General features: G+C 57.2%; 5 protein-coding genes across 5 annotated transcripts; 2 read left to right on the top strand and 3 right to left on the bottom strand.

The window, feature by feature from the left end:
- Positions 1 to 7,014: 7,014 nt before the first annotated feature.
- Positions 7,015 to 14,321, top strand: CHLNCDRAFT_59036 (hypothetical protein; the record flags this gene model as incomplete). Its single annotated transcript, XM_005844227.1, has 32 exons — positions 7,015 to 7,082; positions 7,294 to 7,477; positions 7,556 to 7,699; positions 7,815 to 7,880; positions 8,011 to 8,148; positions 8,259 to 8,335; positions 8,416 to 8,575; positions 8,670 to 8,774; positions 8,875 to 9,015; positions 9,150 to 9,292; positions 9,388 to 9,495; positions 9,609 to 9,808; positions 9,975 to 10,075; positions 10,219 to 10,291; positions 10,399 to 10,514; positions 10,638 to 10,709; positions 10,783 to 10,868; positions 10,981 to 11,054; positions 11,134 to 11,292; positions 11,469 to 11,591; positions 11,701 to 11,822; positions 11,939 to 12,077; positions 12,201 to 12,277; positions 12,393 to 12,488; positions 12,629 to 12,715; positions 12,837 to 12,947; positions 13,043 to 13,125; positions 13,260 to 13,394; positions 13,501 to 13,627; positions 13,743 to 13,874; positions 13,967 to 14,024; positions 14,101 to 14,321. The coding sequence occupies 32 exons, from the start codon at positions 7,015 to 7,017 to the stop codon at positions 14,121 to 14,123; spliced, it is 3,528 nt and encodes a 1,175-aa protein (XP_005844289.1). The 3' UTR covers positions 14,124 to 14,321.
- An 875-nt stretch (positions 14,322 to 15,196) lies between these two features.
- Positions 15,197 to 16,992, bottom strand: CHLNCDRAFT_32733 (hypothetical protein). The gene is made up of 8 exons (XM_005844147.1): positions 16,919 to 16,992; positions 16,737 to 16,769; positions 16,589 to 16,622; positions 16,299 to 16,485; positions 15,940 to 16,187; positions 15,696 to 15,827; positions 15,543 to 15,597; positions 15,197 to 15,361 (listed from the first exon to the last, which is right to left on the bottom strand). The coding sequence occupies exons 1-8, from the start codon at positions 16,961 to 16,963 to the stop codon at positions 15,328 to 15,330; spliced, it is 768 nt and encodes a 255-aa protein (XP_005844209.1). The 5' UTR covers positions 16,964 to 16,992; the 3' UTR covers positions 15,197 to 15,327.
- A 1,050-nt stretch (positions 16,993 to 18,042) lies between these two features.
- CHLNCDRAFT_27175 (hypothetical protein) lies at positions 18,043 to 21,245 on the bottom strand (the record flags this gene model as incomplete). Its single annotated transcript, XM_005844146.1, has 12 exons — positions 18,043 to 18,330; positions 18,421 to 18,536; positions 18,798 to 19,013; positions 19,181 to 19,306; positions 19,403 to 19,517; positions 19,618 to 19,930; positions 20,026 to 20,113; positions 20,193 to 20,388; positions 20,512 to 20,673; positions 20,784 to 20,788; positions 20,812 to 20,947; positions 21,090 to 21,245. 12 exons carry the CDS (start codon positions 21,243 to 21,245, stop codon positions 18,043 to 18,045), a joined length of 1,917 nt encoding a protein of 638 aa, XP_005844208.1.
- A 919-nt stretch (positions 21,246 to 22,164) lies between these two features.
- On the top strand, positions 22,165 to 24,885 carry CHLNCDRAFT_59034 (hypothetical protein). Its single transcript, XM_005844226.1, has 11 exons — positions 22,165 to 22,324; positions 22,508 to 22,702; positions 22,780 to 22,902; positions 22,983 to 23,054; positions 23,219 to 23,315; positions 23,434 to 23,596; positions 23,725 to 23,836; positions 23,949 to 24,047; positions 24,144 to 24,236; positions 24,321 to 24,483; positions 24,580 to 24,885. Exons 2-11 carry the CDS (start codon positions 22,529 to 22,531, stop codon positions 24,705 to 24,707), a joined length of 1,224 nt encoding a protein of 407 aa, XP_005844288.1. The 5' UTR covers positions 22,165 to 22,324; positions 22,508 to 22,528; the 3' UTR covers positions 24,708 to 24,885.
- A 112-nt stretch (positions 24,886 to 24,997) lies between these two features.
- CHLNCDRAFT_49136 (hypothetical protein) lies at positions 24,998 to 26,057 on the bottom strand (the record flags this gene model as incomplete). The annotated part of the gene is made up of 6 exons (XM_005844145.1): positions 24,998 to 25,019; positions 25,177 to 25,243; positions 25,391 to 25,509; positions 25,579 to 25,631; positions 25,730 to 25,785; positions 26,018 to 26,057. The coding sequence occupies 6 exons, from the start codon at positions 26,055 to 26,057 to the stop codon at positions 24,998 to 25,000; spliced, it is 357 nt and encodes a 118-aa protein (XP_005844207.1).
- Positions 26,058 to 26,074: the final 17 nt, after the last annotated feature.

Below are 26,074 nucleotides of genomic sequence, written 5' to 3'. Positions count from 1 at the left end.
CAGGCAAGCAGACACGGCCTAGCTGCTGGATTCAGACGCCAAAGTGCTTCACTTCTCACAGCTACCCTGCATATGCATGCATTTCCCCTGCAGGCACCTGTACGGCACAAAAATAGCTGAGCTGCGCGGAATGGAGGTCTTGTGGCGGAACAGACGGCGATCCGAGCCGCTGGATTTGGATGTGCTGCTGACGGTAGCGGCACGGCAACTGCCGGAGACAGCGTCGCTATGGGTGGTGCTGCAAAGCCAGTGGATGTGGCCAGCAGCGCATGCTGTGTCGGGTGTTCAGCACTCTGCAGCAGTATTTTTGATGGCGGCACAGCTGTTCCTGATGGCAGAACAAACGAGCTGGGATCAGCACAGGTGGCCGATGCCATTCCTCATCCGTGCTCGTCACCAGTTGCTTGCCATCGTTGGCACTGATCACCAACTCTCCACTTTGCTGAGGTGATGGATGCATTGCACTGCAGTTCGACAAGGACGATGCGCTGGCAGTGGAGTTTGTGACGGTGGCCGCCAACTTGTGCGCCGCCTGCTGCGGCATCCCCATGCTGTGCCTGTTTGAAACCAAGGAACGAAAGCTAATGCTGAGCTTCTGACGTGAACTTTGCTCGTCGTGTGCTCCTGCGAAATGCATTGCCTGGATTTCACCGCAGGGCATGCCAGGCAACATCATTCATGCCAGTGCCACCATAGATGCTTTCATGTCTGAGCTCACGCATGTCTGTGCTCATCTATGAATGGCCTTTCTTGTGCCAGTTTTCTATTCTCTGAGGAATGGATCGGCGTGTCCGACCAAGGTACATGAACGCCTCTGTCCGGTGTAATTTGTATTGTTAGCATTCCTGTATCATTCGTGTTCCACTGTCATCATGTTACCAACAGAGGCACAAGTCTGAACTCCTACTGGGCATTGCCTGGAATCGTGTGCTCGCTTCTCATTTGCTTACTCTCCTCTCCTCTCTACCCAAATCGCCAGCTAGTATGTTGTTGAGCATGAGCATGGCTGCGTGTCCGGGGCGCTTGCAACGAATCTGCTGCGTTATGTTTTTCACCAACAAAAAAGGCCAGTGTTTCAATGCGGCCGTGGGCAGCGCATCATCCACCGCCCCTGTGGGGTTTGGCCATGTTTTGAAGACAATCAGCTGTGCCCATTTTAGAATGTTTCTTTGTTACTTCGTGCTTCCAAAATTGCCAAGTAGTCGTCCATATGCTTGCCTTTGTCATGATCGTGAGGCCCTCTGCCTGCAGCAGTGCATATTGGTTGCGCATGAATTGTAAATGGTTTAAGCATTGGGGAAGACGGATATAGTATGTCCGTCTTCATCGCACATATCGCCTCCAACCTCATCGCACCAGTTGTGTGAACAAGGAAATCCCCTTCTTCCCATCGAGACAGGTTGTTTGGGCAGTTATCCACTATGTGCATGTACGTGTTGAACCATTTAGGTGAGACAATCTGGACTCGGGGCAAACAATGTATGATCATGACCGACCCAGCAGCCTCACCACCAACATCTCCGACTAGTACCAGGGATGCCACACCTTCACATGATTCCTTATCGCAAAGTTATCGTAAGGGAACACCAGACTTTTGATCAGCGCCTGATCCCCCAGCTCTTCATAACGGGGAACATCTTTGCCGTTATGAACAAAAACCTGAAGAACCATGAGTGAGTGGAATAAGGGGCTTTCCAAAGACTACTCGTAAGCATTGCTGTATATGGGCAATTGGCAATGGTATAATAAATCCATGATAGCCTTGCCTCCAACAGGAACATATGGGTCCAAAGGGAATTGCGAACGAAGTACACCCCAGCCTGGATGCCAGCTTGCAGGTGGCAGTCTGCAGAGCAATAGTTGAAAGTGTCGAGGTGCGAGCAAGCTGATGTATAAACTATTCGAACAGCAAACGACTAGACTTGCCAATTGCACCAATAAACTCAAATCGAGGATCCAAGAAGGTCTCCAACGAAATGGTCGGGTCCATGACCAATGTGTCCAGGTCGACCTGCACGTGAATGCTGTGATCTCAAGTCCGCGAGGGACTAATTGGAATGGATGGCATCACCTTAAACACCCAGTCATAAAACCGCAGTACACTGAGAACGGCAATCAAGCTGCCAAAGTACACATGTCGAGGTTTGGAGAGGTCATTGTTAAATACGTGCAAATCGTAGCCATGTCGGTCAGCGTAGTCACGCTTGTTGTCAATTGACTTCTCGCCATACTTGTCATTGAATGAATGGCCAGCAGATGTCGTCATGACAATAGCTGGAGGCGAAGAGAGGACGCACAGCACATGTGGCTCAATTCAGGCATGGTAAGCTTTTTGGATGTCGCAAAGAACACAAAACTGTGATAGTATGCAACTTTTCCCACCAATTCTTGGGTTTCGCGGAGCCAATAGCAGCGGGTTGGGAGCCTGTCGACACTGGAACATGGGGGGCACTTCAACCTTTCTGTCTTCAAGCAGTAGCTGGTAATCAGCCGCCCCATGTAGCAGTCGGGCTGTCTCATTGGCATCGATGGACTCAGATGCGTTGGAGCCAAAAAGCAAGTGTAGATTCATAGGGTGATTGGCAGGAACACCCTCAGTTGAGAAGTCATCACATGACGGAAGGAAATCGCTGGGCAACCTCCAGCTGTTGTTCATGTGTTTGTAAAGCGGTCGTAGAGGTGGGCTGTAGGGGTGGCTTCCAGTGTCCTCATCTCCCTGCCCTTTTCTTGAAAATGCAAGGAGCTTGGATGGCAGTGTGGACTGTGTCTGCTCCCAAAGCTGCTGACCTATCACGGAGTGTTTTGGCCAGCAATTGGACGACAGCCTCGAAGCAAACCAGCCTGCGCAAACCCACAGCAAAGCAGAGAGGGAGAATGTCTTCCTAACGTTGCCTCCGGCGGCAAGTCGTCGAATGATTGCCATGGCTTGAGAAAAGCCGAGTTTTACATTGCGGGCTATGTACATGTGTTCTTTCCTTTCAGCGTTGGCGCTGAGGTACATGCAGCGCTGGCCGATGGTTGTGCTCAAAACTCGCATCTGCTGCCGGACCGTTTACCCCATCCTGAACGCGAACGATTGGAAAATCGTTGGAACGAATGGAAATTCTGTCATGGTCCTGCCGCATCAGCCGACGGCTCAGCCACTAACACGTGAGCATGTCGGGGTAATCCCTCTTTCTCTCGCTGAGCTATGTTTTGGTGTGAGGTTGAGGCTGCGCACGACGGCTGTGTGGCTGGCTGAAACAAATGTCTGGAGTTGAATATCATGAGCAAGCAACTTGTTGCTAACTGCGACATACTTGTTTCCTGCAGGCTGATCGAGGCTTTTCATTGGATCAGGGCCCACTACCCGTACTGGGATCGCAATGGAGGCAGGGATCACATTGTGGTGGGTGGGCAGCTCCTGGCTGACTGGCTGGCTGGCTGGGAGCCGAGCTGTGTAGGGGGCGACCCTGCCCCGCTGCGCTTCGCTGCTCCCTGCCACGGTCGGTCAAGCTCCTGCCGCTATCGCGCCGTCACCCGCGGCATCCCGCCGCTGCAGCTGTCGGTTCATGACGAGGGCTCCTGCTGGGTGCCTGCTGTGCTGCGCCCAGCCATCATCATCTCCCATTGGGGCCGCACGGAACTCCCGCATGTCAGCGGCACCAGCTACTCACCAGACAACTACAGTGTAGAAATCAGGTACGTGTTGTTGGTTTGTCAAGCATTTTTTTATTAGTTAGTTCTCAATTGCTGCTTGAACTACACCTTGTCATGTACTTTATCAATCAGCGTTGGTCAACTATTCTGATGTGCTGTTCTGCAGACATCCTGTTTTTCAGCCTGAAGGGCAATTGGGCAAACTTGGGGACTTTCCTTGTTATGACCCTAGGAAGGTGGGAATTATTTCACCATTGCATTGTGATACACAATCCCATTGATGCAACCGCAGATTGGACTCTGAAAATTCTACAATGGTTTTGCAGGATCTGATTGTGCCGTTGATGTTCAGCCCGCGCAAGTACTCCAAATCACCCATGTTGGGGGCACCCACTCGCAAGCGGCGAGTGTTAGGTTTCTTTAAGGGCCGCATGCTGCACTCGTCCCCAGCATATAGCCGTGGCACGCGTCAGTTCCTAAACAACATGACGCGTGACAATGACTGGTGGGGCAAGCACAAGATCCATGTTGGTGAAGCGCTGCCTGAGGGAGAGACAGGAGGCTACTCCGAGATGCTGGCTTCCTCGACATTTTGCTTCTCGCTTTTGGGCGAGGGCTGGACGTCACGTTTCGACGAAGCTGTCGTGCATGGGTAGGCTAGTGGTACACTTTTCAGTACAATTGTGTTGGAGTGCATTTACCCCGCTTGTTGCAAATGTATTATGTCCTGCAGTTGCATCCCGGTGCTCGTTCACGATGATATACATCCCTCCTGGAGTTCCGTGCTCGATATAGAGAGCTATAGCATTCGCATCCTCGAGAAAGACATGGTTAAGGTGCCAGAGATTCTAGAGGCAGTCACCGAAGATGAAATCGGGCGAATGCAGGCCAACATAGCGAAAGTGTGGCGCAGGTTGGCTGACTGGCTGTCCATTCAGCTGGAGTTCCTTGCAGCTGCTGCAGCCCCACTTATCCGCCACTTGCGTGTTGTATGAATGCAGGCACATCTGGACAGGTTATCGGCCATATGGCAGTGTTGCACGCGAGATGCTCAATGAGCGGCGTAATGCAACAGCAGCAGCCCCACTACTCTCCAGGCCAGCACCCTTGACAGACTACAACCCTGCAGAAGACGATGCGTTCTCCACGCTGGTACAGGTGATTTGTGCCAACGGTCATGGCAGTCAAGCTCTTGATTGAGGAGTGGGATTGAGCCTATGCTGAAGCTCTAGACGTATCCAAATGGTATGCCTTTGCAGTGGCTGTATGCCAGGCTGGATGACCTGGGTGCCATGCAAAGCCAGCATAGTGTTCTGAAGAGGCTATGATGGATTTTGTTCGAGGATTTGGTGGACCCACTCCCGTCCCTTGAATCCATGCCCCCCTTCCCCCACCTTGTCACATTTTACTGTAACGCCAGGGCGTTCACATTACAATTCGACAGATTTCCAAGACCCCTCGTATTATTCTACCTAAGTCTTCCTCCGACATCCTCCTACCCCCACCTGACCCCACCCGAAGAACCCTAAAAAACCTACACCCGGGGCATGGGACACCCCTAAACCTAACAGTTGCGCACTGAAACAACCTAAAACTCAAGTTCCTGGCTTTTTAGGGAGCTCAGGTAGGTCGGGTCGGGTCGGAAGCGTGCAGGCAGCAGGCGAGGACCTCCGGTCGGTCTGGTCGGTCGGAATTCCCCGTCAGCTTTTGTCGAGCTGGCAGCGCCAGCTCGCACAAAAGATGACCGGAGCTCGGAACAACCTGACCAGAACTCGGACAAATTCTGCCCGACCCCAAGCTCAGGTCTGAAAATCAGCTCGGGTGCCAAAATCAAGCCCCAGCTAGGAAAATCCGAGGGGTGCTGGAAATTTGTGTACAATTTGCACAGCAGACGTTTTTGTTGATTCGTCCTCCCGAAGTACAGGTGGTGCCCTGACGCTGTGACAGACGAGTTTGAGCTCCACTCATGCCAACTTCCAACTCGATGCACCAACTTCCAACTCAATGCACTCGCTCGACAAACTGCCTGCTGCCCTCCCCCTGTCGGCGCCGATAGAATGCAGGATCGTCCTAGCGGCACCCTCCCCATCTACATGCAATAAACGGTCCATGCGTGAATCAGCCCTAGGCTACCATTATATCTCCTAGGTTACTAAATGGACAGTCCTGAATGCTGAAGTGCGGGAGTTCAGTGCGGCCCCAATGGAGATGGTGATGGCTGGGCGCAGCACAGCTGGCTGAGCCCTTGTCGTGAACAGCTGCAGGCTGCAGGCGACAGCTGCAGCGGCGGGGTGCCGATGGCGACGGCGCGACAGCGGCAGGAGCTTGACCGACCGTGGCAGGGAGCAGCGAAGCGCAGCGGGGCAGGGTCGCCCCCCACACAGCTCGGCTCCCAGCCAGCCAGCAGTCAGCCAGGAGCTGCCCACCCACCACAATGTGATCCCTGCCTCCATTGCGGCCCCAGTACGGGTAGTGGGCCCTGATCCAATGAAAAGCCTCGATCAGCCTGCAGGAAACAAGTATGTCGCGGTCAGCAACAAGTTGCTTGCTCATGATGTTCAACTCCAGACATTTGTTTCAGCCAGCCACACAGCCGGTTTGCAATTGTGCGCAGCCTCAACCTCACACCAAAACATAGCTCAGCTAGAGAAAGAGGGATTACCCCGACATGCTCACATGTTAGTGGCTGAGCCGACCCGTGATGCGGCAGGACCACCATGAAAAAATGCACAATTGTTCGCATTCAGGATGGGGTAAATGAGGCAGCAACTGTAAAGCTCAGGTTAGAGAACTTATAGACATGCGGAAAGCAGAGCGAGTGATCAAGCGATGACACACATGCAGTAGTCTCAAAGACTGGCAGATCATTTTGCAGGTGCAGCTGCAAAACAGCGCAGCCATGGTATACGGTGCAAGCAGACAGCGATGGATAATGCAGAGAACGACCAACGCCTGGTGCGGCAAGGTGCCCGGCGGCGGCGGCGCCGGGCGGCGGCGGCTGCAAGAGTCGGCCGTTGCCTTTCGCCGTACACTACTCGTGCATGCGGGCTCAGGTTCACCGTGCCTGCGCCCGAAGCCCTGCAGGCACCCGGCGTTATGCGGTGCGCCTAACTCGCCTGAACGGCAGGGACTGGTCCCAGAACCCACATTGCACAGATCTGTTCGATGTAGCCTGAACGGAAAGAGGCGTACAGCTGGGCGCTGATAAAAAGCATAGATTTAGAAGCGGAGCTCTTGCTTCATCGATGAGCCTACTTTACGCTCCTCATTCACATCGCTGGGGTCGTGGACCACATCTTCCTCGTTCCGTATTGCGAGCCAGCTGCTTGGCGCAACCCTGTGCAGGCCCCGCTCCCGGCGGGGCAGCTTGTCCCGATGTATGGCTTGGAGGACGAGGGCCTATCCCCCTCAGCGGCCGCTGAAATCGACGATCAGGACGCATGGTGCGCAGCGCCTGCAAGCTCCCGTCACTCTATGTGTTGCTGTAAACGCGAGCTTGTGACGGCGCCCGAGCTGCACCAGCTGCAGCCGGGTGCCGTCGCCGCGATTGCCGCCCGCCGCTAACGCCGCCTGCAGCCCTTTCTCGCGCCGACTTGCTTGCGGGTCTGGCAAAAGGCTGGTACTGTTATCCAGCGCACCCCTTTGCACCCGCAGGGCCGTCATCTCAGCCTACTTTGAGGAGAAGGGCCTGGTGCGGCAGCAGCTCGACTCCTTCAACGACTTCATCAACACGTCGCTTCAGGAGATTGTGGATGAGAACAAGCTGATCTCCATCACGCCGCAGAGCCAGCACGTGCCGGGCATGCAGGTGGAGGACGATGTGGAGAAAATATTCGAGGTGGGTGGGTGTCGAGGGGGAATGCATGCTGATGACTGGAAGAATGAACTCTTGATGAATACATGCGATGCGGCGCAGGTGGAGTTTGGACAAATCTACTTGTCCAAGCCAGTCTTTATCGAGGCTGATGGGGAGACGGCGGTGCTGTTCCCAAAGGAGGCGCGGCTGCGCAACCTCACCTATGCAGCGCCGCTTTACGTGGACATTGAACGGCGGGACAAGGTGCCAGCCGCTGCCCCTGCAATACTGCAGACCACCTACGCGCTGCTTCTTGGCTGGCCTGGCTGCCATTGTGCCTGTCTTTTGCGATGGTTGTGCTGGCTGTTGGCGCATGCAGGTTGTACACTCGGATGGCAGCGAGGAGGTGGAGGTCACCCCCTACCCCAAAGTGTTCCTGGGCGATGTGGGTGCTGCTGTATTGTGTTTCGTGGTGCCGCTGCAGCCATAGTCCACCCAGCATGCACTGAGCGATCGGCCTGGTGCAGCTCTGCAGACCCATTACTATCTGCGCCATTTCCCCTCGGAACCTGCAGGTGCCCATCATGCTGCGCTCAGACTATTGCAACCTCAGCGGCCGAAGCGAGCGCGACCTGTGCGATCTGGGGGAGTGCCCATACGACCAGGGCGGCTACTTTGTGATCAACGGCAGCGAGAAAGTGCTGATTGCACAGGTGCGTGCGTGCGTGGCAGCACGAGGCTCAGCCAGCGACACGGGATTACCCCTGTTGCTGAGGGCACGGTGGCTGAGTTTTGTAGCACTGGTGTATGTTGTGTGCTGCAGGAGCGGATGGCCAACAACCACGTCTATGTGTTTCGCAAGAGCCAGCCCTCCAAGTATGCCTATGTGGCAGAGTGCAGGTGAGTCAGGCGAGGGCGTCAACAGTGTGACCGCAGCTTCTCATTCCCTGTTCATTGGTTGTGCATGCTTTGCATCGCAGGTCGGTGGTAGAGGGCAGCACGCGCACAGTGAGCACGATGCAGGTGAAGATGCTGTCGCGGGCGGGGCAGAAGGGGGCGGGGCAGTGCATCCGGGCCTCCATCCCCTACGTGCGTGCCGACATCCCCATCCTCATCATCTTCCGCGCCCTGGGATTTGTGGTAAGCCGTACCACTTCGTGTTTGCTGTCTGAGTGTTTGCCAGCCCTCCCCATCCATAAGTGTCTATCTGGACACGTCCGCTCCCTTCGCATAGGCCGATAAGGACATCCTGGAGCACATTGTGTACGATTTTGGGGACACCACGATGATGGAGGCGCTACGACCGTCCATAGAGGAGGCCTTCCCCATCCAGAGCCAGGTGTGGGGCGTCAGGAGGCCGCACTCTGCATGCCTACCAGCTCTACTCTCCACGCGCATGCCTGCCAGACTTGTTGCTTAAGGCCGCCTATGCTTTGCAGGAGGTAGCATTGGACTACATCGGCAAGCGTGGCAGCACCATTGGCGCCACACGCAATGCACGCATTCAGTATGCACGCGAGCTGCTGCAAAAGGAGCTGCTGCCACACGTCGGCATGGAGGAGTTCTGTGAGACCAAGAAGGTGGGCTTGACGCGAGTTGTGTAGTGTGGTCCGTTGGTTGGTGTCAGTCAGCAAAATTCTGCCGACCGTTGTATCAGTGGAACTCTGTCAGACCGTTGTTTCATGCCTGTTCATTTCCACTGCTCCGCTTTCAGGCCTACTTTTTCGGTTATGTCATACACCGCCTGCTCCTGGTGGCGCTGGGCCGGCGCGAGGAGGACGACCGCGACCACTACGGCAACAAGAGGCTAGACCTGGGTGGCCCACTGCTGGCCAACTTGTTTAGGCAGCTTTTCAGGTGAGGAGGCGGTGCTGCTGGTGTTGCCCAGAGCATTGCCTAGGCGCTGGAGGTTTGGACCAGGGCAAGCTGCATATTGTTGTTTCCTTCTGCAGGAAACTGAGCAAGGACGTTCGGGGTTATGTGCAAAAGTGTGTTGACAAGGGCAAGGAGATCAATCTCACCTCTGCCATCAACAAGGACACCATCACTCGCGGGCTCAGGTTTATGCGGTGCCTTGGTGTGCATTTTGAGGAACGAATGGTGTTCGTGAACTGTCTGGCGTGGCTGGACTATTTCCTCATTCAACAATGCCTTTGCATAAATACCGCTGCAGGTACTCACTGGCAACTGGCAACTGGGGTGTGGTGGGCGCGGGCGAGGTGCGGCCGGGGGTTTCGCAGGTGCTCAACCGCCTGACCTACGCCTCCACGCTGAGCCACCTGCGGCGCATCAACTCGCCCATCGGCCGCGAGGGCAAGATTGCCAAGCCACGCCAGCTGCACAACAGCCAGTGGGGCATGATCTGCCCCGCAGGTATGCACAGGCCATTACCTTTTGTGCTACATGTGTGGGTCATATCCGCAAGAGATGAGCAGCATTTTTGACTCTGAACTACTTGGTAGAGAGCCAGCCTGGACAATCATGGTGGTTCACTGTCAGGGTTGAATAGCCGGTGCACTGCTGCATGGCTTGCCTGCAGAGACGCCTGAGGGGCAGGCCTGCGGGCTGGTGAAGAACCTGGCGCTCATGACGTATATCAGTGTTGGCTGTGCCAGCAATCCCGTGCTCGACTTTCTGCAGGTATCAATGAGTCCAATTGCACTTCCTCCCTCTTACCCCTTTCCATCCCTATTCATGGTGCTCTGGTCCATGTTTGAACTGCTCATTCAGATCATCAATCACTGCTGTGTGCCTTGCTGTGTGCCGCTTGCGTCACTGTGCAGGAGTGGGCCACAGAGGACCTGGAGGAGATCTCGCCATCGGTCATTCCCAAGGCCACCAAAATTTTTGTCAATGGTATGGCCTTTTACGGCCCTGTCTTTTTCGGCATCCCCAACTCTCCTGGTCAATTGTTCGCTGTTCCCTTGATTACCTTATTTGTCTGTGGCCTGCACTCGTTCCAGGCGTGTGGGTGGGCATCCACCGCGACCCGCAGACGCTGGTGGAGACGCTGCGCGCAATGCGGCGGCAGGTTGACATCAGCACTGAGGTCGGCGTTGTGCACGATATTCGGCTGCAGGTGGGCGGATAATCAGCCTGTATGGGTGGAATGCACACGATTGACAGGTTACTTTGGTTTTGATGTTGGTGCGCAGCTCTACTTTGCGACTCCTAAGGTTACAAGTTGCAATGCGCGATGCAGGAGCTGCGGTTGTACACCGACTATGGGCGCTGCTGCCGGCCGCTGTTCATTGTGGAGGACCAGGCCGTCAAGGTCGGTGAAGGTCGGTGGGAGAATGCACTTGCAGTAGTTCATATATCATAGTTGCTCGCTAGATCCGCTGCAGGTCAAAAAGCGAGACATCATTAACCTGCAAAACCGGGAGGAGACGGGGTTCACGTGGCAGAGCATGATTGAGGCAGGGTACATTGAGTGAGTATGAGTGTTACACTGTCGGGCTGTATGTGTTTGGGCAAAGGATGTTTTGGGCAAAAGGATCACTGTTTCAATCCGTATACGCCATCGCATCGCCACTGCCGCGTAGATACGTGGATGTCGAGGAAGAAGAGACCACCATGATTGCCATGTTCATCAACGACCTGCGCCTAGCGCGCATAGGTGGGTACTTGCTTGCGCCTCATCGTTCTTGCTGCTTATTGCCCCCAACCCTTGCCTTCGCTAATGCCCTTCCTTGCAGCGGAGGATGCTGCCACCGCCAGCAGCATTGCGTTGTACACACACTGCGAGATCCACCCCGCCATGATCCTGGGCGTCTGCGCATCCATCGTCCCCTTCCCAGACCACAACCAGTCGCCCCGCAACACATACCAGAGTGCCATGGGCAAGCAGGCCATGGGTGGGTCTGCCACCCGCAGTGCTGGTCTTCACATTCCACAATATGTGTGTGTTTGTGTGTGATGGTAGATTGCACAATTGGTTGCTCTGGGAGCCGCATGACCTGGGCCATCCTCCGCTTTCGTTTTCTTGTTCTTGCAATGCGGTTTGCCGTTGCCCCATCCCCTGCTACTGCAGGCATGTATGTGACCAACTACCAGGTGCGCATGGACACCCAGGGCTATGTGCTCTTCTACCCGCAGAAGCCGCTGGTCACGACACGCAACATGGAATACCTGCACTTTCGGGAGCTACCTGCTGGTGCGCCAGTTGGTAGCATTACTCTGTGTGCTCAGGCTGTAAATCAACAGGATGGCTGTCATTTCTTTTTAAAACCCATCACCAAGTATGCCTCTGCCACTCTGTGCAGGCATCAACACCATCGTGGCCATTGCCTGCTACTCGGGCTACAACCAAGAGGACTCCACCATGATGAATCAGTCGTCCATCGACCGCGGCATCTTCCGCTCCATCTTCTTCCGCTCGTACAAGGTGTGGATGCCGGGTGGGGTCTTGATATGCGATCCATTTGAGTGTGTAGGTGTCCCAGCATGCGCCCTGGATACATTGGATGGAAACCCTCGCCATATTGCCCTGCCCACCTGCAGACGGAGGAGAAGAAGCAGGGGTCGCTGGTGCAGGAGTCAATCGAGCGCCCTAACCGCGAGATCACCGCGGGCACACGTCACGGCACCTACGACAAACTGGATGATGACGGCATTGCACCGCCCGGCACACGTGTGTCAGGTGGGTGGGCTGAGGAGCGTACAGTCGCCAAAGATGAGTAGGTCGTTTTGGTGCCCGACAACACGGAGCGTCGTCGCCGCCACTTCATATCCTTCCCAGGCCGATTCGGCTGTGTTTGTGCAGGTGACGACATTGTGATTGGTAAGACGAGCCCCATTCCTGATGATGGCAGTGGCCTGCCCCAACGGTACAGTAAGAAGGTGAGAGCGACTGTAGGCATGACCGCTGCACTCTAAGGCTCCGCTCGACATGACCACAACAGTTGTGTGTGACTAATGGACCTTAACATGGTGTGGTTCAACACGTTTGCTGTAGGATGCCTCCACTGCACTACGGCACAGCGAGAGCGGCATGATAGACTCGGTGCTGGTGACTACCGGCGCAGATGGCCAGCGATTTGTCAAGATGCGGGTGAGCATGGCTAGCTTGCTGATTGACACATGTTGTTGCAATGAAATGAAATGATGCACGTTGGTTGCTGCATACCTATCCACTGCTCACTACGCTGTGCATCTTGCCTCATCAGATCTGCATGTCCACCAGTACCGCAGGTACGCTCCGTTCGCATCCCTCAAGTCGGTGACAAGTTTGCGTCGCGGCATGGGCAGAAGGGGACCATCGGAATCACCTACACACAGGTTGGTGGCCATTACGGGAACAAGCAAACATCCCATCCCTCTGCACAGGCTCAAAGTAGGCAGTTCAATGCAGGCATCCATCTTTGCCTGCCATCTATATTTGCTGCTGTTGCGGCTGCAGGAGGATATGCCATTCAGTGCGGAGGGCATCTCCCCCGACCTGATCATCAACCCCCACGCTATCCCCTCCCGCATGACCATCGGCCATCTTGTAGAAGCGCTAATGAGCAAGGTGCACTAGGGGAGGACAAGAGGGCCAGCTGTATGCTACTTTGCTGTCCACGGATCACAGCATGGGTCAGAGATCAGAGATGTGGCTTGATGCAGGTTGCGGCATGCATGGGCAAGGAAGGCGATGCTACCCCTTTCACGTCTGTCACGGTCGACAACATTTCAGCGGCCCTGCACAGGTGGGGCCTGACCCTTGATGCAGCATTTTGCCACTTCAGCACAGCTATGCCGACAGAAGGCTGCTTTGCGCACCGCATCTTGATCGAATGTCGTCCTCCCGTCCCACCCTCCCGCTTGTGCGCCTGTGCCGCAGGTGCGGGTACCAGAGCCGTGGCTGGGAGGTGATGTACAATGGACACACTGGGCGGCAGCTGCAGGCGCAGATCTTTCTCAACCCCACCTATTATCAGCGTCTCAAGCACATGGTGGACGACAAGATACACTCGAGGTGCGGACAGGCACCATGAGGATGGCACAGCTGCATTACCACAAGCTGCGCAACGCCTCGACCACAATGCCCTGCCTGCCTGCTTGCTTGCTGCTTGTGGTTGCAGAGGGCGAGGGCCGGTGCAAATCCTGACTCGGCAGCCAGTAGAGGGACGCGCTCGTGACGGCGGCCTGCGCTTTGGAGAGATGGAGCGCGACTGCATCATCTCACACGGCGCCGCTGCCTTTCTCAAGGTGCACCTTGTGGCAACTCTGGGCCTGCGTTTGCTGTGTCGCCCTTTTCTTTGCCACTCCGCCGGGCCTACCTCATGCTCTGTTCTCTCTTTGTCTGGTCTCCCTCATGCTGCAGGAGCGCTTGTACGATCAGAGCGATGCCTATCGCGTGCACGTTTGCTCCGTCTGCGGCCTGATTGCGGTGGCCAACCTCAAGAAGAACCAGTTTTACTGCACCGCCTGCAAGAACACCACGGGCATTGTACAGGCATGCGCGCCCTGGGCATGGCCTGGTATCACCAGCTTGTTGCCGTCAGTACTTGTGGGCTCGTTTTAAGCACGTGGTCTGCTGGGCTGCAGGTCTTTATCCCATATGCCTGCAAGCTGCTCTTCCAGGAGCTGATGGCAATGTGCATAGGTGCGAAGTTTCCTATTGGCTGCAGTGCCGCCGCCCCCTGCCTCCTCACCTCCTTGCACCACTGTGTTGGCTGCAGCGCCGCGCATGATCGTAGACTGACGATTCTAGGCGTATGTAGCTCTGTGCGTCTCCTCAAGGGTGTGCGTCCAAAGACGTCTCCAGTTCTACTGAAGTTCTCTCGCTCTCTTCTCCTCCCTGCTCTATCCCATTTCTGTTCCGGCTTGTTTCCTGATTTCTGCTTTTTTGTCTCACTTTTTTGAAAGGGAGACATTGGCATAGAATGGAAGCCAACTTTCCAATTGCCGGTTCTCGCGCCTCGGTACGCGGCGCCGGCCGTCGCCGCCGTCCGTAGGCTGCGAGGTTGGCCCTGGGTGGGACGCTGGGGACAGGGATGCCGCCGAGGGCCTGTGGAGGCGGGGCTGGGGAGGGCGGAAGCTACCGGTGCTAATGTTTGCCCCTGAGGACCCGGGTGGCGGCCGCTTCGCCGCTCTCGCCCGTTTGGGGCCGCCGGCGCCGGGGCAAAGGGATGCTGTGGGCTCTGGTTGTTCTCTTGTGTTCGAGAGATTGCTTGTGGCGAGCTGGGATGCGCTGGTGCGGGTGTTAGGGTGCAAAATAGGGGATCATGCCGTTTTATAAAAACCTTTATAAAGTTTTCGAAGCTGCTACCTCATGCCTAATCCTAATAATGCTGAGCGGCACTGTGCTGGCACATGGGCCCTCGTTTCTGAGGTCGTAGTTGTTGTGTGGGTGGAGGGCGGCGGTGGCCATGCAGGCGGTGCGTGAGGACGGCTGGTCGTGGCCGCCGGCAGCGCCGCTGAGTGGGGCTGGGTGACAGAAGGCGGTGCTGACAAACATTCTGTTTACCAAATCGAGCCCTGCTATTCCAGTTGCCTAGGCAGGTGTTCAATTGACACTTTCACATTGCACAATTGAACACCAGCTTGGGATCACAGCCTTTATAAAATACACGTTGCAGGCCTGGCTGGCAACAGCTGTCTTGGGAGCGGTCTTCCTTCAGATGTAGGCAAGTCAGATAAAATAAAGTGAGACCCCGCTCCGCAGGAGTAACTCGTGCTTGCATCTCTGCTCTGCTGCCTTTTTCCTGGAATCCACCGCAACACGCCCAATGCAAAAAGATGGCGTTGAGGGAGCCCTTCTAATGCCTTGCCTCTGGTGATGAGCAAGTTACATGGCATGCGTGCACGCATCGCAGAGACAGATGGGATGGTGTTCTTCTCGGCTGGCCCTTTGGACGCGGCACACATGGTGGGGCTGCCCAAGTCCAACTGGCGGTAAGCACAGCTCATGCCAGGGTGGAGGCGTAGTTGGCGTAGAAGCTGCAGGGGGGCAAGTGGAGTTGCAGGGAACATAAGTTAGGGGTGTTTTCAACGTCACCCTAAATAAGCACATGTAATACAAGTGAAGAAACACGCAAAGCAAACGATGCCGCACAGGTTTGACGCCGTTTCGTTTAGGCCAGCACGCCCCGCCTCAACCCCGGGCTTCTTCCAGACTTACTTAAACTCGCCAGGCTCCTCAAGATGGGTCAGCAGGTTGTCCAGGGGACCCTTGCCTGCAGTCCAGACACAATGCTGTTAGCGAGGACAAAGCAACAAACTGTGCATGGTTGTGAGCTGCTTCTGGCCCTGCAAGTTGCTTGTGCCAGCTCGCCTGTCACGATCGCCTGCACGAAGAAGCCCAGCATGGACATCATGGCCAGGCGGCCGTTCTTGAGCTCCTTGACCTTCAGCTCCGCGAGGGTGTCGGGGTCGTCAGCCAGGCCCAGGGGGTCGAAGGCGCCGCCTGCAGGCACACCAGGTCAAGATGGGGGACGCAGCGACACCAACCTGCCTTGTTCCACTGCTGCCGTGCAACCTCGACTTCCTCAGCTCGACATGTTCGGTCACCCACTCACCGGGGTACAGGTTGTCCTGGCCCTCGCCAAAGCCGCTGGGGCCCTCACCGTTGGCGCGGTAGATCTCCACGGCGCCCATGAGCAGCACCTGGACCACCAGCGTGGCCACGATGCTCTGCGCATGGACCAGGCCGGGGTTGCCCAGGTAGTTCAGGCCGCCGTCCGCAAAGATCTGTGCGCCGGCCTTGAACCACACGGCCTCGCCAAACTCCACGCCGCTGTACTTCTCGAGCACCTCGGGGAAGATGCTGCGAGCATTGGATGGCGATATATCCAGCGAGTGATGTGCAGCAGGCCGGCAACACAAAGAACGCTGGCGCGTCCCCCTATGTGGCAGGCATCCTCCAGCTGCCCCTCACCAGCCCAGCGCGCCGAGCATGGCCCAGCGGGCGTGGATGACCTCCACGGTGCGGAAGCGCTTGAACGTCTCGGGGTCGGCGGACAGGCCGGAGGTGTCCCAGCCGTAGTCGCCGGGGAACTCGCCAGTCAGGTAGGCGGGCACCAGGCCATCAGAGAACGGGCCCAGGAACTTGGGCCGGTCGGGGCCTGCGGGAGGACGGGTGGTGGGTTTTGATGCAGCGCACTTGGCGGACTCTGCTCGTCCCTCCGTCCTTGGCAGCCTGCAGCTTAATCATGCCCACTCACTCACCGTACCACACGCTGTCGCTCTTGGAAGGCTTGGCCTGCAGCGCAACCAATCGGCGGCGAGCGGCGTTCAGAAAATAGCGTCATCTACACACAACAAGGCAGGGCTTTGCCTCCGGCCAGAGGCATTGAGTCCACGGGTATCAACTGACCTTCACGGTGCGGCGCATGGTGGTCGCGCGGCGCTGCATGAAGGTGGGACAGTGTGGGGGCGCTCAGCGCCCAGCAGCCTTCCCCGACCGGCGCGCCTGCCGCTGAGAACTAACATCGTGCATGTGCAGCGGCGAGCCAGGGGGTGGGACAGCAAAGAGCGCCACACAGAGCTCGCACTCACGGTGGCGGACGCCACAACGCCGGTGCGGGCAGCGACGGTCTGCATGATGGCCTGGCTTGGGTGAACCTTGGGGCAGGGACTGACTCAAGGATGGCAGTGCGGGGCGGGCCTCGGCTTACAGGGGATCGGGGCTTATCGCGAATTCTTTCCACCCAGGCCAAACTAATTCCGCTTTTTTTCAGGCTCGGCGCTCACAGAAATACACCCATCAGCCCCATTAGCAAGAATCTGGGCCCTCCCATTTAGATGGAACAAGTCAGATGCGACATGCCAGAGCGCATGCGGTGCAACCTGTCTCGGCATTGGCTGGTATGCAGTTGGGTTCTTCAGGCGGCACTCGACGGCGGTGACGTCCGGGTTTCGTGCCGCAGGAGAGGGCAATACATGGTACCGCCCTGGCGACGCCTGGTGCACCGTGCCTCTGGCGGCAAACTGGTTAGGTTACAATGGCGAGCACGATGAGGGAGCAATCAGATGGCTGGGAAATGAGCGAGGAGGGCGACAGATTGTCCGACGTTGTAGGGGACTCTGCACAAAGCTGGCGGTGAAGTTGCTTTCAGCACTCCCTGATCTATCGGGCGCGCCACAACAGTAGACGTGCCGCTGCCGGACCGTGTCACCCTGGTGGGAGTGAATGCAAAGGTAAGCTCAAGATTGGGCTGGCAGCGTTCCAAGGGTTTGAGCTGGGCAGAGTTGACTACTGACTCTACTCTGCCCACCGGACAGCTGGCGAGCTGTGGGGAGCACCCTGCTGACCCAGCTGGAACCCAAGCTGTGCCAGCACCCACTTTGTGACAGTATTGATGGTGATGGGGCGAGCGACTTTTTGGTGCAGATGACACAATCATGCCACTGGCTATTACTCCATTCGACGGCAGCCGGGTGCAAAGCGCGCATTTTTGCCTTGTCATATTGAATTAGGAACTTGCACTAGTCAGAATCCAACAGATCGACAATATTGGCCTCGAGCTTGCCCAATGCACGAGCCCGCGTGCGCGTCCTCTTGCCGCTCCTGTTGCCATCCATGCCCCCTTCTTTGACTTTGCGCTTGCCTGCGCCTGCATGATACAGCGGATGCTTGAGTACCTCCTGGCCGCTTGTGCAAATAGGCGCCATGAGCACCTTCACTTAAACAGGATCCAGAAAATGGACCCACCTGTACAAACAGCAGCCTCGGTGGCATCCTCCTCGTCATCGCTGGCAAGCAGCACAACGTCGTCCTCTGTCTCCTGCAGCGCCGCCAGCTCGCTTGCGCCCGCATGTGCTGGCATTGGCCCCCTGCGATCATTCCTGCCATCTCGCCTGCCACCCACGTCTGCTGGGGCCTCAGCTGACAGTTGTTCAGCCTGCGCTGTTGGCAGCCCGCCGCTGAGTACAAACCCTTCAGGATGCTGGTCGCTATTCCAATCTTCCTGTTGCATTGAGAAATCAAGGCACAGCAAGGGCGTGTCAGCAGCCAACAGGAGCAAGTCCATTTTCTTCACATATCCTACGTCGCTTACTCTGTGCTTGACGATCAGTTGCGCCTTGAAGCATTGTTCCTGGTCGTCAATGTCCAGGATGCTGTTGTGCACCACGCCTCCCCCTGGCAGCTGGGCCAGCAGTCGTCGCAGCAGCGCTCGGTTCATGATCACCTGCAAAGAGAGAGAGAGACAAAGCACCACACATGTGGACGACTCTCGCCAGTTCCAATCAGCAAAGTCGAGCGCTTCAGTTGCCACAAGCAGCAAGCATTGAAAAATTGACAGACATTTACCTCGTCCTCGTCCAGCCCTGCGCCTTCCTCATAGCTGAAGGTTCCGCACCGCACCGTCGGTGCCAGCAACGCCAGCCGCCCCTTCAGCACCTGCAACAGACCGCGATTCATGTGGCCTGCGACTGTCTTTCCAATGCTGCTGCTGCCTTGTTGTGATGGGGTCAAGAAAACTGTCTAGTTTCACTTTAAAGCCAATCTGCCCGCCTCTCACCCTGTCTACGAGTTGCTGCAATGTCATCTTGTTGGTGTCAATTGCCAGCTCCGCCTGGGCTGTCCCGCACACCATGCATGCTACATTGGGCTCGGGTGCAGCCATGCGTGACACCAGGCGTTTGCTGCCTGACACCTGTCGGGTGCCACAAGGCATGTCAGCCAAATAAGCAGAACAGGTTATCTCAGCCAGCTAACCAAATGCCACTAGTCGCCTACGGTGGTGGCATGCTAGCATCCCACATGCTGTGGCAAGCATGCCAGCAGAGATCGGCAGCAATTGGCACCGTGCCTACAAACCTGCTGGTGCAGGAAGCTGGTTTGGCAGGAACCAGCAGCGCCTGCCAGCAGCTTCTGCGCCTCCACCACAATCAGCCCCGACACGATAGCATTAGTGGTGGCAATGGCATGAATGATGTTGCCTGCCATGCCCTGCGGTCAAATCAGGCACTGCGGTGTGCATTGCAGCAGGAGCAGACGCGACCAGCGAGGTTGATGCCGGCAGCTCAGCATAAGACTTAACCTGCTTGCCTTGGTTTCAAACAAGCTCTGCATGGGGATACCGTAGCAGGCGGCGCGCAAGTTGGCGGCCGCCGTCACAAACTCCACTGCCAGGGCATCGTCCTTGTCGAACTGCAGTGCAATACATCCATCACCTCAGCAAAGGTGGAGAGTTGGTGATCAATGCCAGCGATGGCAACTCGTGATGAGCAAAAGGAATGCCAGCAACCACCTGTGCTGATCCCAGCTCGTTTGATCTGCCATCTACGAACAGCTGCACCGCCATCAGGAATACTGCTGCAGAGTGCGGCACATCCCACACAGCATGGACGTCCTTCAAACCCAGCGCCCTGCATGCGCTGCTGGCTACATCCACTGGCTTTGCAGCTCCACCGATTGCGACGCTGTCTCCAGCAGTTGCCGTGCCGCTACCGTCAGCAGCCGGCAACAGCAACACATCCAAATCCAGCGGCTCGGGTCGCCGTCTGTTCCGCCACAAGTCCTCCATTCTGCGCAGCTCAACTATTTTTGTGCCGTACAGGTGCCTGCAGGGAAATTGCAGGCATATGCAAGGTAGCTGTGAGAAGTGAAGCACTTTGGCCTCTGAATCCAGCAACAAGGGTTGTCTGCTTGCCTGAACACTCGCTCAGCAAACTGCCTACTGCCCTCCCCCTGTCGGTGCCGATAGAATGTAGGGTCGTCAGCAGTGCTAGCGGCACCCTCCCCATCTACATGCCACAGGGTCCATGCACGAGTCAGCCCTTCAGCATCATCCCTCCCGTGGGCTACCAACTGGCCACTCCTCACCTGCCGCAGCTGCTTCGTTCAGGTCAGAGGCCTCGGGCACGCCAAACAGCAGCGGGAACAGCATCTCCTTGGCCCATACCACGCAGTGGATGGGCTTGTCGGGCGTGTTGCGCAGGGTGCACACCGGGAAGGTCTTGGGCGTGGGCTTGGGCTGGCATTCAAAGCACTCGGTGCGTCCCTTCAAGTGCACGCTCACCTGCACACGACGCTAGGAGACGGACCGATCTGCAGTGCGCATGCATCCTTGCCGGGAGGAAGGCAACCCTGGGTGTTGCTGCAGCACCCTGGCAAGGCAGTAGTGAACACCGCACAAATTCACCTGGCCCAGGTAGCCCGCAGTGCCTGACTCCACCAGCGGCACCCCCGCCGCCAGACACAGCCGATTGATGTGCCGCCGCGCCTCCAGGTTGTCCAGCCCATTCAGCACGCAGTCAAAGCGGCGGAAGAAGTCGACGCCAAATCGTGGCTCCTTGACGTTGCCCTGCACAATTAGGGGTGGCTGGGAGAAGCAGATTTGGCAGCGAGCAGGTCGACCGAAAATATGCACCAGATTGATCCATCTAGCCCGTGCGACATGTACAAGTGGGGTACAAGCCCTGCCCTCCGCCTCGTGCCTGACAGGCGGTGATGTCAATACCGGGCCGCATGTGCTTCGCAGCCTCGGCAGCCACCACCGACTTGCTCATGCCCACGTGTCGCTTGCGAAACAAGAACTGCCGGTTGAGGTTGCTCATCTCAATCGTGTCCATGTCGATCTGGTGCAAGAGACCGGCAGGAGGAGTGCTATCTTGCGGGTGCCAAACCAGCAGGGCAGCCAGGAGGTGCCGCTGGCGCAGCAGCTGCGCCGCCATGAAGAGATCTGCGCCCCTGAACAACCCAGCCTGGCTACACGCGCACCACTTCAATGTGTCTGAAGCCCGACGTGACGAGGGTCTTGAGCAGCTCGCAGCCGATGCCTCCCGCCCCCACGGTCAGCACCCTGGCCTCCCGCACAGCTCGCTTCAGCTCTCTACTCCCAGCTGCATAGGGCCACTGCCCATCACGCTGGGCCATGTGCGACCGCTGGGCCGTGTGCGACCGACTGGGATGGAGCCTATAAACGTTGTCGAGATAGGAACGAGGAGAGGTGAGCGTGAGAGTAGCGTGAGAGTTAGCTCTGTACGGTGCTGGTACTGCCTGGATCTCACACGTGGATTGAATTGAAATGTCATTGAAATGTCATTGAGTGTGGTTATTCTGCACGTGGTACTGCGTTGGCGGGTCAACCTGACACAATCACTGTCATGAAAGTGCGGTTTTCCCACTGCCGCGATGGCCTGACGAAAGACGAATGTTGCCTCGCTTTCCGACTGGATTTGAGTTTCTGGGCCTTCCCGGCAGAAAAGGGGGCCGAGGTGACATGGGGCTTTCCCCTTTCACTTTCGCCATTGCATGACAGTGATTACAAGTGTCAGGTTGACCCGCCGACGCTGTATTGAACGCAATGGCCGGGCACTACCAGTGAATTATGGGGTTTAGGGTAGAGAACAGCGGTGTCGACAAGAGAATGTCGACCGCGGGCGGAGGTAAAGGGGCACCACGACCATACCCACTACTGACCCTGGACTATGCTTGTCGAAGTGACCATCACACAGGCACATGGGTTTAAGTTCAAGCAAACTGCAGAGACCAGCGTCCCAACGAATCCTGCAGCCATAGGCAGGTCCAGGCAGGGTCCAGGCTGATTGACCAGGCGCCGGTGGGCCATGCCGCGCCATGCCGCCGAATGTGATGCGATCAGGGCTGACACGTTCTGCCCCGGCTTCACAGTATCTGCGCATCGTACCACCAGTATCGGGTGCACCCCGGTTAGACTGCCCTCCACCCCTCTTCGGGGCGGATCCAGACGGGCGCACTGTGACTGCGCGCTGCCAGCCTGTCGGGCGCTTCTCCCCCGACTCACCCACTTCTTCTTCTTCTGACAGCCTCCTGTGGGGAGGGAGTGGCGGCAGGCTTCCTCTGGAAAGTCGCTGCCACCGTTTCTCCCCCTGAGTCACCCGTGTTTGGTCACATCTTCTTCTTCTTCGTCGTCGTCGTCGTCGTCGTCGTCGTCGACTTCTCTCTTCGCATTCTTGTGTGCTCATCTGCCGCTGGTGAGTTCTGGGTGGGGTTTGTAGACAGGTTCTGATGCAAGTCGGCGGATGTGTCGGCGGCGCGGTTCGAAGGGACGATGGGAGGGTGGGGGAGGCGGATCGCATACCTTTGGGCTGCATCGGCACCATCGCGTTTTCCGAGCGGCATCTGACCCCCTCCCCCAGCTGCACGCACGTGTGCAGACGTTCGGGGCATCTGCAGCCATGTTGGCGACTGTCGCGCCCCACGCAGCGCCCCTCGCTAGCTGCACCACTGGACGCCGCCTGCCGCGTTGCACCGCCGTGCGCGTTCATGCCAAAATTAAAGAGCAGCAGTATGTCAGCCCGTCATCCCGCACCAGCTCTACTGAGTTGGAACGTCTGGAGGCACTCTCATCGGTGCGCAATGCACGCTTACCTTTATCTGCCAACGCGGTTGCGGTTGGTTGGTCTGAAACCATTGCGTCTGCCCGCAGGTGGTGCCCGATGTGCTGCTGAGCCAGAGCCTGCAGCAGGTGGAGGAGCCCAAAGCGGCCACCACGTCCCGATCGGTGCTGGCCGGCATCATGGGCAACCCCGTCAGCATGCGCCGCTACAAGGTGGGTGCCAAGGGATCAGGGGCGAGGCGGTGTATTAGCTGCCTCTGTTCCACACCGGCTGCGAACTGCACTGTCTGCAGTTTGCGGTGGAACAAGCACGTTTCTATGACAAGTGCAACTTGGAGGCAGGCGGCGACAAGACGAGCTGCCAGGTGTGTACAGCCCTCTTTTTGTTTACTGGCTGTGTGCTCTTCGGTCTGGCAATGCCCTTCCTCATCGCTGCTTGAGCAGCTCTCTCCCTCGTGTTGCCTGTTTGCACCGTCCGTCTACTGCGCCATGCTGGGATCCCTCACCGTGCGCTGCAATGCCCCCGCAGGTCGACAAGGCACTTGTCAATGTGGGCAGCATGTTCCTCGAGACGGTGACCGGGCGTGTGAGCACAGAGGTGGACCCACGTATCGCCTTTGACGCTGGTGCGACCAACCGCATGCTCTGTAAAGCTGGGCGCTGCTGCCCACCTATGCTTCTGTTCTGCCTTCTTGACTGCCCATGGCCGTAGGCACACCTCTTTCATTTCTGTCTGCCCTGTAGACAAGCTGCTCGCGCGGGGGCGGCAGCTTGTGGATATGTACAAGGAGGTTGGTGTCGACCAGGACCGCGTGCTGCTGCGTATGCCCGCCACCTGGGCCGCCATCCAGGCGTGCAAGCAGCTGGAGGCTGAGGGCATCGCGTGCCACCTGGTGCTGGTCTACAGGTAGGCTTGGGTGCCTGGTGGGCAGCGACGCCAGCAGCCAGCTGCCTGGCCCACTCTGTTCTTTCACCTAGTGATGCTCCACTACCACCAGCTCCACAGTGCTTATTCTACTATGTGTTCCCCCGTAGCTTTGTGCAAGGTGCGGCAGCCGCGCAGAACGGCATTAGCGTGGTGCAGCCCAATGTGGGCCGACTGCACGACTGGTACAACCGCCACCCCGGCGTGATCCGGGATCCCAACGTGAGGGGTGCCTGCCATGCCCACGCTGCCTGCCCTACCACTCCCGAGCACTCTCCCTATCCACCAGCACAGCATCATCATTGCCATACTTCAAGGATATGTTTGCCTTCAGGCGCCGCGTGAGATGTCTGCCATGGCCAAGGCGGGCTACGGCGCCAACGAGATCAACCCTGGCCTGCTGCTGGTGGAGAAGATCTACAACTACATCCAGGTGTGGACTTGGGGAGGGTGTGGCTCAAAGGCAGAGGGTGAAGCTGGGGGTAATGGCAGACATTTTTGACACACACACTATCATCATCTCCTGCAGAAGTACCATGGCGGCCGTACGAAGGTAATGGCCTCCGGGTTGCGCACCAAGGCCGAGGCGCTGGCACTGGCGGGATGCGACTTCCTGGTGGTGGTGAGTGCCTATCGCACCAAGCATAGGACACCTTCAGGTGCACGGATTTGGCTTTGACTTTCGCTTGCGCACATGTGAATGCAGGGCCCCAAGGTGCTCAACACGCTGGCCTCTTCCGCCACGCTGGATGGCTACAACACGGGGCTGTCAGCGGCAGAGGACGTGCCCGGCAGCGTGGAGCCACGGCTGAGCGCGGAGCTGGCGCAACGCGCCGAGTTCCTGCCGCTGGAGCTGGACACGGTGGATGGTGGGTAGCTGGCGGGCTGGAACGCTACACAAAGCCGCTCTGGCGGTGGCACTGTGTGGTCCTGAATGCCCTGTGGTTTGTGCTTCTTGTCTGCAGAGGGCCGCTTCAACGAGTACCTTGGCATGGCAGGGCGCGACCTGCTGCAAGAGGGCATCCAGCGCCTGGTGGAGGACGCCAACAGGCTGGAGCCCTACTTCCTTAACCTGGCGGGGGGCCAAGAGTGATCATGCAGAGTTGCAGCCAGCCATGTGCTGCATTGAGGCTGCTGTCTTTTGCCTTCCTCCTTGGTTGGCGACCACCAGGTTTACGCACCGTTTGCTTTTAGACCATAGCAAAGATTCCCTCTGTCTTCGTTGCGCCTTTGTTTCCTTGCACCTTGTTAAATGTTTACATAGGCCAAAAGACTGCGAGCCGCAGCTTTACAGGATTAGCGGTGTATGTACAACAGAGAGAAGAAGAGAGTCGCCTAAAGTACATGGCCCGCGGTGGAGACGTGCCATTGCTGCAGCAGGTCTTAACCGAACGTGTTCTCGCCGCTGCACAACAACACATCAAAGGGCAGAATTGTCTTGAGCCAAAGGGCAGAGTTGTCTTGAGCCAGCGTTAGCCGACGGACGGAAGCAGTATACAACAAAGCTCCAAGGACTACCAGCATCACTCCACAGTGGCGAGGCGGCACCCTAAGTCCCGCACCTGTAAGTGATGTACAGGAAGTTGTCCTCGTCCTTGTGGTCGGCGTACACATCCGCCATCAGCGCCGCTGCAGCAGCATGAAAATCAGCGCTCATCTCCGCGTGGGGTCGAGCAGAACCGGGGTGGCGTTTCCAGGCGCTTCCAGATGCCGCTTGCTTCTGGCGGCTGCTGTGCAGGCCACTCCAAAGCAGCCAAGCAGCTAGAACAACCTCACCCGTGGGCGGCAGCACGTTGCGTACAAACATGAAGATGGCCTGCTCTGGAGACACGCGAATGCGCTTGCGGATGACATACACAAACTGGCCCACTGTCAAGTCGGCGGGGACCAGGTACCTGCTTGCAATTGGGGCCAAGAGGTGTAGCTTGCGATGGCACATAACGGCAGACAATGAGCAAGCTCACTTCTTCTTGTCGATGTCCGGGATGTTGGTTTTGTCTGCACGCTCCACAATCACCTGCAGGACGTGACAAAACAGATGCAGTGACCCCAGCGCTGGCGCCAGGGCGCCGAACCTGCTGCTGTTGCGGGCTGTTTTTCAAGCCAGGGGCTCACAGGGATGCGGTCCGGGTACTTTTCACGGATGCGTGCAGCCTCTGCTTGCCGTTTTTCTGCACGGGGTGTGTGTGGTGGGGCGAAGAGCACCGTTCCGCTCAGTTGATTGTTCGCACAAGTAGGTAGATAGTGTTATGCAGTCCGAGGGGCAGCCACGGCAAGGCGCGAGGCCGACTGGAAGGCTGTCGGAGTCCCGCGAGCGCGGTTCGACAGAGGCGCTCGGAATCAACTGCACATGCTCTTGCTGTGTCAGGGAAACCTAGCGCAAGGCGCCAGCAGGCGTCGCACCGAAGGGATGCTCCTCCTTGAATCCTTTCGTGCGGGCCATGGTTGCAGCAAACAATA

This window comes from Chlorella variabilis (genome assembly GCF_000147415.1).
Source record: "Chlorella variabilis unplaced genomic scaffold CHLNCscaffold_24, whole genome shotgun sequence".
Taxonomy (NCBI): Eukaryota; Viridiplantae; Chlorophyta; class Trebouxiophyceae; order Chlorellales; family Chlorellaceae; genus Chlorella; species Chlorella variabilis.
Note: the sequence above shows the minus strand (reverse complement) of the source record. Positions and strands in the feature narration are given on the sequence as shown.

Bases quoted from the DNA above. Each gene is read 5' to 3' on its own strand.
- CHLNCDRAFT_32733 (XM_005844147.1), bottom strand. From the start codon at position 16,963: ATGCAGACCGTCGCTGCCCGCACCGGCGTTGTGGCGTCCGCCACC. The intron at 16,486-16,588 runs GTGAGTGAGTGG...GTCCTCCCGCAG, and splicing joins GAGCGACAGCGTGTGGTACG to GCCCCGACCGGCCCAAGTTC. The intron at 16,188-16,298 runs GTGAGGGGCAGC...CAATGCTCGCAG, and splicing joins ATGCTCGGCGCGCTGGGCTG to CATCTTCCCCGAGGTGCTCG.
- CHLNCDRAFT_59034 (XM_005844226.1), top strand. From the start codon at position 22,529: ATGTTGGCGACTGTCGCGCCCCACGCAGCGCCCCTCGCTAGCTGCACC. The intron at 22,703-22,779 runs GTGCGCAATGCA...GTCTGCCCGCAG, and splicing joins GTCTGGAGGCACTCTCATCG to GTGGTGCCCGATGTGCTGCT. The intron at 23,055-23,218 runs GTGTGTACAGCC...ATGCCCCCGCAG, and splicing joins GCGACAAGACGAGCTGCCAG to GTCGACAAGGCACTTGTCAA.